Source organism: Arachis ipaensis, chromosome B09 (assembly GCF_000816755.2).
Source record: "Arachis ipaensis cultivar K30076 chromosome B09, Araip1.1, whole genome shotgun sequence".
Taxonomy (NCBI): domain Eukaryota; kingdom Viridiplantae; phylum Streptophyta; class Magnoliopsida; order Fabales; family Fabaceae; genus Arachis; species Arachis ipaensis.
The window spans coordinates 126,889,417-126,899,517 of record NC_029793.2 but is presented as its reverse complement, the minus strand read 5'-3'; the positions used below and the strand labels follow the sequence as shown (position 1 = coordinate 126,899,517).

General features: G+C 36.0%; 2 protein-coding genes across 2 annotated transcripts; one reads left to right on the top strand and one right to left on the bottom strand.

Annotated features, from left to right (window-relative positions):
• On the top strand, window positions 1,943–5,918 carry LOC107617839 (EKC/KEOPS complex subunit bud32-like). The gene is made up of 7 exons (XM_016319711.2): window positions 1,943–2,336; window positions 3,672–3,752; window positions 3,876–3,989; window positions 4,182–4,460; window positions 4,578–4,691; window positions 5,465–5,537; window positions 5,638–5,918. Exons 2-7 carry the CDS (start codon window positions 3,687–3,689, stop codon window positions 5,673–5,675), a joined length of 684 nt encoding a protein of 227 aa, XP_016175197.1. The 5' UTR covers window positions 1,943–2,336; window positions 3,672–3,686; the 3' UTR covers window positions 5,676–5,918.
• On the bottom strand, window positions 7,266–8,953 carry LOC110266940 (60S ribosomal protein L6, mitochondrial-like). The gene is made up of 2 exons (XM_021112022.1): window positions 8,756–8,953; window positions 7,266–7,547 (listed from the first exon to the last, which is right to left on the bottom strand). The coding sequence occupies exons 1-2, from the start codon at window positions 8,951–8,953 to the stop codon at window positions 7,266–7,268; spliced, it is 480 nt and encodes a 159-aa protein (XP_020967681.1).

The following is a 10,101-nucleotide window of genomic DNA, read 5'->3' as shown; positions in this document are numbered from 1 at the left end:
AGTACTATTGAAGTTCACCCACCCCCCCTTCCAAATCCCTTTAGCTTGAAATAAAGAAAAGAATAAATCCACAGACGGCACTTCCTCTAGATATTCCATCAAAACTTCAAAGGATCTCAGGAAAGCCCACCCATTAGGATGAAGCTGTGAAGGAGCACAGTTGAGCTGCTTAAGAATCTGACACTCAAACTCAGTAAACGGAAGCCTAACCCGCAACTCTTCAAGCACACAACTGTGCATGTAGAAGAACCCAAACCCCGACTCTCGGTGATAAATCCTATCATTAACACTACATGGTAACAATTCCACCTTCACCCCAGAGCCCGCCCTCACTATTCTATTCACATCCACCTCCTTCACCGCCGCATCATCAGAAAACAGTGAAACTCGTGATTTAACATCTTCCCCCACCCAATCATAAGACCAATCCACCTTATCCTTTTTCTCTTTCTCAAAACCCATTAGCGTCACAGACAGTATCAGAATAACAGAAAGAAGAAGAAAGAGAGAAGAAAATGCAGAAATGGATCAGAAACAGGAAAGGAGACTCATACCTCTCTTACTCATTCTTCAAAGAAGCAAGCATATAACAAACAGCCAACAAAAACCAACGAAAAATCTGAAGGGATTCAAGTAATTAAAGGGACAGAAAGTTCCAAATAATAACCCCCCACTCCCAAAGCCACATCAAACAGTGAACCCAACATTGGGAATCAGCAAACTTAAATGCAACCATCATTGTTTCTCTTTCATCAGAAAATAACGGACATGACTCTCCACGTACCCAAAATTCAAAACGCTTAACCATCTTTTAATGAAGTAAGTTGATCTGGGGGCTCATCCACTAACCCACGCAAGCCGAGTTATAACTCATCAAAAACAAAGCTCAACCTGCTTCATTAAAATCCTCCTCAGGCTAAGCTTGGGGGCTGTGATATGGTCACCATTAATACAAATCATAACTCAGCCTCATAACCAGCCATCATCATAGCTCGTCATTTTCCGTTATTATTCGGCCCTTATGAGCTATAACTCGGCAAAATCAATATTATTATAACCGACGTCCCAAACGGTAAGGATAAAATCGGTTACCAAACCAATCATCAGAAACGGACAAAACAATCATCTAAAGATACAACGGACGAGAAAATATCTATAAAAGAGAAGGTAAAGTATCTTTTTGATTCTATTCCGAACTTGACACCATTACTGACTTAAGTATCGGAGTGCCTTTGTAGGTACACTCCACCTCCTCTGCATTGCTCACGTTCTTATACCTTACAATGAACACCAAAAGCTCGGACCCTGAAGGGACAGACGTCCAACCTTGTAGCATATAGCTCGGTTGATTTCAAGGAGTAAAAGCCGATCTATTTTCCAGGCAAGATCAAGTTAGATTTATGAGATACCAAAAATACCTTACATAAAAGTTAATATACCAAAAATGTCCCTAGCTTATCTAAAATAAAAAAACTAAAGTCTAAAACCATTCTCTCTCTGTTTCCCGCTTGTTTGTTCCACAGCCACCAACTGCCAAGTGAGCGTCCCCGCTCTTCTCCCGCCCATAGTTATCAAACTCGGTTCGATCTGGTCGATTCGATCTAAAATCCGGTTACTTAATTGAATCGAGTCCCTCCTTAAATTGGACAAGTAATGAACTCGGTAAAAATTGGTCTGATGACCGGTTTTTATTAAAATCGGTGACCTGACCGATTAATTTAATCCGATCCGGGTCATGCTTTTTTTTTTTAATTATATAAATGCCTGAAATGGGGCGTCGTTTAACTCCTCCTGTCCTCCACCCCTGTTGATTTGCATGAACCGTAATGGCTAATGTCCCTAATCTGAATGGAATTGGAACCCCCCTAACCCCCAGCCAGCCTTGTGTCTCTTCTCTCTCGAGCTCGACAGTCCATCACTCACGGCGGCTCACGGCGGCTCACGGCGGCTCACGGCGGCTCACGGCGTCACCTTCCCTTCGTTACTCACTCCTCGCTCCCCTCAACTCGTCGGTCGTCACTCTTAGTCTCTCACGGCCTTACCTCGTCGCGCTCTCGGTCTCTCCCCTCGTCCCCTCACCTCGGTCGTCGTCGCGGTCCCGTGCACCTGCGCTCGCTTCGCCGGCGGCAGAAGCAGACGAAACCGCATCTGGTCCCTCGGGTGGTGGTGGTCGTCGTCTTCTTGCTTCTCAAGGTCTCTGTCTCGCACCTGGTCTCGATCTCTCCCTTCCCTGCGCTCTTCGTCACCGGTAGTAGAGGCAACAGATCCCGGTGGGCTGATCTTCGTTGCCATCTGCTTCTCCATCGCCGTCAACTTCCTTCGTGCAACCCGATTTGGTGAGTTTCCCCTGGTCTTTCTGTTTCAATTTTGGTGCTGCATCACTGCACTTTGATTTTGTTGCTGTGAGTAATTTGTTGCTGAAAGTTGAATGTGTTGCTGAAATTTGTTACTGATTATCATGAACCTTGAATTTGTTGTTGACTTGCCAAAATAATCACTTAGCTTAAGTTTGCCGGTTGCCGAAAATCATTACTGAGTTTATTGAACCTTGAATTTGGTGCTGTTTTGCTGAATAATCACTTTGTTAAGTTTTGCTTCATCTCTTTGCCCAGGTGAGTTTCATCTTTGGCCTTGTTATTCCTCTTTCAATTTCATTGCTGTAAATTATTAGTACATCTTGAATTTATTGTTGAAAGTTGAGTTTGTTGCTGAAATTAGGATTAGCTAATGTTAATTTGCTGTAAATCATATTTGGAGAATTGGAGTTTTTTTGTTGCTCCCTGAAAGTTATCATAGTTTATGTTTCTGTTGCTGCCTAAAAGTTTTCATAGTTATCATAGCTGATTTTGTTGCTAGAACTCTAAAAGTAGAATTTGTTGTCAGCTGTAAGTTGAATTTGATGCTGAACATATCATAAATATGGTTGTTGCTGAAAGTAGAATTTGTTGCTGGATAACTGAGTTGAGTTGAATTTGTTACTGAACCTTGTTGTTGTGTTGCTTAAAAAATGCTAAATCTTTTGTTGCTGTATGTTAAGGGATAAAAGATAAGAGAGTTGGTCTCTACCATCAATTTTTGCCCCCTTCGGACTTTTGTCAACCTTAAACCCTAAATGTGAAATGCTATCATTTAGAATATGAAATTTTGTATTGAATTGTTTGTGGTGCAGTAGAGACTAGAGATGCTGATGCAGTTTGTCAAATAATTTGATAGGATCAATTTGGAAGCTGTGGTATTCAATTTGTAATCATGGATTGTCATGCTATTAATATTGTATAAATTTTTTATGTAATATGATTTTGTATCAATTATACAGTCCGCACAATGATGAAAAAAAAACTGATTTATACATTGGTTATTGATTTGATTTTGATTATATCATGCTGTTTAAAAAATAATTGTGTGTGTAACTATTAAAATATAATGTTTTATTTCATTTAAATAGTCATTCCAAATTATATAATTGAATCGATTCCATTAGTATACTAGTTCCTAACATCAGAATTTAATTTTCTCACGTATTCAACTTTCCAAACACTGTCAGTTAGTTCTTCAAATTGCTTGGTTATGTCATTGTCTCTTAACTATTTTCACTTGAATATCATCGCATTCAAATCAATATCGTAACTTTATCATTTCTATACCCGATTTTCCATTTTGTCAAATTGAAGGAATTTTCTACCATAATGGAGGAGACTGAAGCTTGTGCAAACCACAGCCCGCTCGTTCTGTTAAAGCAAGGTGCTGAAGCTGTAAGTGCTAATATACGTCAATGTCATATTGTCAACTTCCTTTATATGAATTTTCAAAAACCCATCCATGTCTGATATAGTTGACTTGCTTTTTGTTCTGTTGATTTTAATCATTCTTTGTAGAGGGTTTTTGAGTCCAATTTTGTGGGGAGGAGGTCTGTTATCAAGGAACGCTTCTCAAAGAAGTATAGGCATCCAACTTTGGATACTAAGCTTACCCTTAGGCGCTTAAATGCTGTGAGTATCACAATAGTTTCATTATTTTCTGTTTATGTTTATTATGATGCCCCGGAATTCAATGACTTGGTTTAATTCATGTAACTGATGCCATATGGTGAGAAAAGGTTTAGTTGTATTACTATTTTCTGTGCTTTTTGAATTATTTTGACATGCTATCCTTTTACCAATCAAATCAATTTGTTTGAACAGGAGGCTAGGTGCATGACCAAAGCGAGAAAGCTTGGGGTTTGCACTCCTGCACTCTATGCCGTGGATACTGTCTTGAACACTTTAACTTTTGAGTATGTTGAGGGCCCTTCCCTCAAAGAAGTACTTCTTGAATTTGGGTTGAAAGGTGTTGTTGAAGAGTGGCTTGATGATATTGCTTCCCAAGTTGGTGATGCAATTGGTAAATTGCATGATGGTGGCCTTATTCATGGTGACTTAACAACATCAAATATGTTGCTGAAGAGTGGTACCAATCAATTGGTGAGTTGTTTTAACTGTCATCTCATTAGGACTATTGTTATTTGTAGACTCAAATTATGTAATTATGGAAAATATCATAAAACTGATAAAACATAACTCAACTGTGTTTTTATGCAGGTCCTAATTGACTTTGGATTGAGCTTCACTTCAACTCTACCAGAAGATAAAGCTGTTGATTTGTATGTTCTGGAAAGAGCTCTTCTTTCAATGCATTCATCATGTGGGAATGTGGTAATTCATTATGCCCTTTTTCAATAATCCTAACTTGTATGCGCATATGCTGCAGATTAGAAGTGCCATTGTTTGTGTTTGATGTGCTTCAAACAAAATGGTGCTGTTAGAAATATTTCCAGTTGTGAATTGTGATTGCAGGCTTATTATATAGCTTTATGAGAACTATAAGAGTGCCCACACAACAATGTCTATTAGAATTTCTAATGAGTCATCACTAGTTTCAACCTTGGGGTTTTTATTTATTTATTTATTTTTAAATTCTTAAATTGTATTTGGCTTCTAAAGAGTCTGTGACATATATTGATAATATATATTACTAGTTGGGTTGTAGCTCCGAATGTGAGATATGAACTGAAACCAAGAAAAAATAATAATGCCTGGGCAGCTAGGTCAATGCATTAGTCCAAGTACTGCTTAATCTCCTTCTAGAATGACTGCCTCTCATCGATTACTTGCACAAGAGTGTGTAACCCTGACTTGGCAATTAAAACTAAAGCCTAATTTATGATTAGCATGATAATTAACCGAGTTCAAACATGCGGAGATGGTGAGACATTCCCAAGATGCTCATGCTAGCTGAGTCAAGATTTCCAATGAGGGACTATAGATTGTTATTCTGTTCTAATATATAGCTTGTTTTATGCTGATCTAATATTCTCTGTGCTTGGTTTCTTTTATTGAAAAAAAAAAATGCTTTCTGCTTCATCAAACAGAGGCAACAAACAATATTGATTTCTCACTTAGTACGATACCATAATCTTCCTTGACAGATGGATCGAATACTTGCTGCATACCGCAAGTCATCAAAGCAGTGGTCATCCACATTGAATAAACTTGCTCAAGGTATCAACTTCCCTCTTGTTTGAAATTTAGATTTTTCCCCCCTTTCCTCTTTCTTTTCAAGAAATGTTACTTATATTCACACTTAACAATTTTATTGTAGTGCGACAAAGAGGGCGAAAGAAGACCATGGTTGGATGATTCTTTTCCAATAATAGTTTCCTTGCTGCAGTAAAAAAAATATGTTTTAGCAATGTAATGAATGTTACTAATGTAATTCTCTTCTGAACATAATGTATTAGACTAGAAGTGTAAGTTATTAGGTGAAGGCTCAGAAATGGTATCATTATTATATTATCTCTGTAACATTTTCCATCTTCACTATGAACATATCCACGTTGTTTGGAATAGAAATTCAAAGTTACATTGTACTTTTAGTTGCCATCCGCTTGAATGCCTAAACACACCCAACTAAAAAGTCCAAACCATTTTAAGAATGGTACTGACTGATTTAAAGAAACTTGTGAGCATCGTTTGATCATGTGGCGAACTAGCTACAGTTCTACACTGATATGAAGTATTTTGTGTGCACTGATTGTGTATACGTATTCTTCTTTCCACACTGTTTTGGTGTTACACATCTAGATGTGAAAAATGATTTGGCTCACCTCTTGTTTAAGATCTTACAATTTATCATCTTTTGCAACTTAGCCCTTGTTCTCTAAAATGATCATTTTATCTTTATACTTATTAAAATTTACATTATTAATCTCAACCTCCATTTGACTAGAATTACCCTCTACGGACTTATTTGAGTTTTAGATCATTTCAAATAAGCCAACTTTTGTATTTTACATCAAAGACCTCAAACTCTTCTAAAATTACAATTTTGTCCTAATAGCTTAACTCATACTAGTTTTATGTTATTTACAATTTGACCCCTAATCATTAAATAATTCTTAAATAAGCCATGTTTCATCAAATTCATCAAGAATTTACACATAACTTTAAATGATCATTCAATCATCATCAGTCACACAATTTCACTTTCAATTTATCAATACATCCATAAATCAACAATCAGCCAACGAGCTATAACTTAAATGACATATCTGCCGGAATTGTTGTAGTGATTTTATAGGAGCATTATTATGTTGTTTGTACTTGAAGAAGTCATCAATGGAGGAGGTGCATTAGCATAGCTTCCGAGATACTTAGACTTAGTTTGGTAAAGCTTTTACTTTTCAAAAAGTAGCTTATAAAAGTTAACTTTTAAAAAATGGCTTTTTAAAAATTGTAGCATTTATGTTTGGTAAATTAAATAAAAAATAGTTTTTAATAAACACAAGCAACATCAATTACGTTTGGTAAAATAGTTTTTAAAATTTAAAAATACTATAATAGCCATAAATGTAAGCATTAAATTTAAAAATTAGTTAACATACGAGGTTATATTAGATTTTTAAATTTTGAAAAGCAAAAACTAACTTTGAAAAGCTCTATTTTAGATACTTTCAAAAGTACCCGATTTTTTTAAAACTGCAAGCACAAGCACATGGTCATTTTAATTTACCAAATACAAAATGAGGAGCTTGAGCTTTTAAAAAGCACAAACACCTTTTTAAAAGTTTTACCAAACCAAACCTTAAAAGGACACCCTCTCAACTAAGATATAAAGTTCCCTTTTATATAAAACAGCTTTCTATAAATGGAAAATTTTGTTAATACTCAATAAAACCAGTTAAAATAAAACTCTAAAAAAGATGATAAATCAATACTAGCCAATATATATTATTCCTTTCTTCTCTTGATAAATTCATCAACATACATTATTCCCTTGCCTTTGTAGTCGTCTGGCGGCTTGATACTCCGGACAGTGCCGGCGAAATGGTTCACCCTTCCCTTGTCTATTCCTCGAACCGCCGGAGGCACGCTGAGTTGAAGCTCATGACTGTATCCTAACTTGAGGAACAATTGAGACCCTGCATCCTCTGCTCTGGCTTTGTATCCTACACCAACTATCTTAAGAATCCGAAAGAAGTTTGCCGGAGAACAAAATGAGTTTAATAGAATCTAGCAGCTCAAAGTTCAATCAATGAATTCAAGACAACAATAATGTGCATGCATGTAAGTTACCATATGATTTGAAATAGATGTAACTGTTCATGTTGCATAAACATATTACATGTAACCATATTTTATATTAGAATAAATGAACAGAGAATTAAGAACTCACTTTTGAGATAAAGAAAATTATTATCTAGAAATCAAGAGGATTTAGTACCCTATGCTCAATCATACATAAACTAGGAATGGAAATGGGTACTTTAACATTAATACAAGTGCTCATATAAAAATTTATGATAAAAATAAGGTCAAACGAAACTAAAGAACAAAAATGAAAAATCAACCAACCAAATAATATGATCACATATGAATCTATCTATGATTATACTGCATCTTCAATAAAGAAAACAACTTGAGATTACCCAAGTGCAAAAAAGGATCCAGAGAGTGAAAAGGGATACTTCCAAATTCCAATTTGGTTATGGTACCAAAGTTTGAAGAAGCTAAGGAAGCGTAATCAGAGTCACTGGTCACTGGACACATCATCATACCGTACAAACATGAGGAATTAGATTTTTATTGTTGGTCATTGGATTATACAGGGACAAAGTTTAGCTATGAATTATTGGCCAACAAACTATAACTCAAATAGCATAGTCTCTTTTTTTCTATCTAGAGGTTTTGAGTTTGAGTCCCACCAACACCAATTACAACCGATAGTAAAAATTTTCTAACTGTTGAGAAATATGTGGGTGTATTATGTGGTAATTAAAATTAAAAATTGTTTAATTCATCTGACCAGAAAAAAAAAAAAAACAAAAACCAAAAAATCAAGCACAAACCCCATACCAAAAATAAAACGCATACCAAAAACAAGACAAACTGAAAAATAAAAATAAAAGATACATAAAAAAAAAATCAAAGTAGCATCTAAAATTCCAAATAAACCAACTTGGTGAAAAAAAAATTAACAAACTAATTTTGACTGATCTAGTGATTAATTCACTAATTTGCTTAACAATTTTATTAGGTAAACAACAAAAATTGTAAATAATGTGAACAATGGACTACATTCTAGATTAATTAAGAAAATAACATCCAATATAATTACCTCATCTTATTTTCAATTTCACTTTTCCATTTTATCTTTTTTTCTAACCTAAATCCCGTTTTCACCTACCCCTAACGTTAATCTTGTTTTATCACCACATCACCTCACCCCCGCCCTCCCTATCGCTGGAAATGAAGCTTCCCAGTGCCGTCGTCGCTAACCCGCCAAGGAGAATTGCAGTTCTTCTGTTGCTCGGACACTGCATCATTGCCGCTGGGTCACCGCCGCACAGTTGCGTCTTCTCTCCATCCTTCGCACACCACTGCTTTTCGAAGCCCACGAAGTGACGTTGCACCGTCATCGAGCTAGAGGCTTTGTTTTGCCACTGCTCCAATATTACACTTCTACCCTTGCTTCCATGCCGCTGCGTCGAGTCTTCGCCACTTCCATCGCGTGCTGCTTTGCTTCGTTCAGCCAAATGTTATGACCCAAATAAATATCCACATCTTAGTAAAAAGAACCATCCGCATACATAGTAAAATGAACATCCGCCTTAGTTGATAAGAGACAACTAACAAATTTACCAAAATACTACCCATGCACCATGTTTAAATGGCATAACTCAAATCCAACTTGAATTCAAGCAAAATTAAACGAAATATAATCCAAACCACATAACAAAAGAAACATGCGGAGCATGTGCATGTAAAATCAAGAAAATCAACTAAAATATTATATTTTACCCAAATAAACATCCACTTTAGAATGAAAAGATTCATCCGCATACACAGTAAAATGAACATCTGACTTAGTTGATAAAAAACAAATAACGAGACAAAAACTGCGGAGGGCATATCGGGGTCGCAATACAGCAACGGCGACGGTGACATAGCGTCAGCATTGCGAGAGAGCGGTTGTGGCAACTGCACGTGTAACGCGATACAACGGCACTCACGGCCAAGCACGCATCTCGCAGACGGACAGACACCCCGCGACGGCTTTCCTTTCGGTGGCAGCGAAGATCTGCGTAGGCGGATCGGCGGCGCATTGTGGATGCCTAGTAGTAGAGGTCTGAATAGCAGGTGGTTAGAAGAAACAGGAGGACAGTACGAAGACACGGAAGGTGACGTCGTTTGGAAAAAATGATTCAAAAATAAAAAAATTTAAAATTATTATTAAATTTAATTAATTTAAAATTTGATTTTTAAAATTAAAATTAACTTTTTTTAATCTATTATTTAGGTAATATCAATAATCAAGTAAACATATGACAAAATTGATTTTATTAATATTTAAAATGGTTTTAATTATATTATTTTTTAAAATAAAAGTGTTTTCATCGATAAATCTACGTTAAAAAAAATGTAATAAAGAGTTAAGTCATACGTTTCTGATTAAATAATATCTAGCTTTTAAATAAATTCTCAAATAGCAACCAGTATGACATATATATTTTACTCTAAACTTAAAGATTATGAACAAATTCTCTTGTTGTAAAAAAAGACTTGT

What these genes read in the sequence shown, in the direction of transcription:
- LOC110266940 (XM_021112022.1), bottom strand. Translation starts at nt 8,953, where the DNA reads ATGACGGTGCAACGTCACTTCGTGGGCTTCGAAAAGCAGTGGTGTGCG. An exon ending in ATAGGGAGGGCGGGGGTGAG is followed by an intron (nt 7,548 to 8,755) that starts GTGATGTGGTGA and finishes TTGAGCTGCTAG; the next exon opens with ATTCTATTAAACTCATTTTG.
- LOC107617839 (XM_016319711.2), top strand. Translation starts at nt 3,687, where the DNA reads ATGGAGGAGACTGAAGCTTGTGCAAACCACAGCCCGCTCGTTCTGTTA. An exon ending in AGAGTGGTACCAATCAATTG is followed by an intron (nt 4,461 to 4,577) that starts GTGAGTTGTTTT and finishes GTTTTTATGCAG; the next exon opens with GTCCTAATTGACTTTGGATT. An exon ending in ATTGAATAAACTTGCTCAAG is followed by an intron (nt 5,538 to 5,637) that starts GTATCAACTTCC and finishes ATTTTATTGTAG; the next exon opens with TGCGACAAAGAGGGCGAAAG.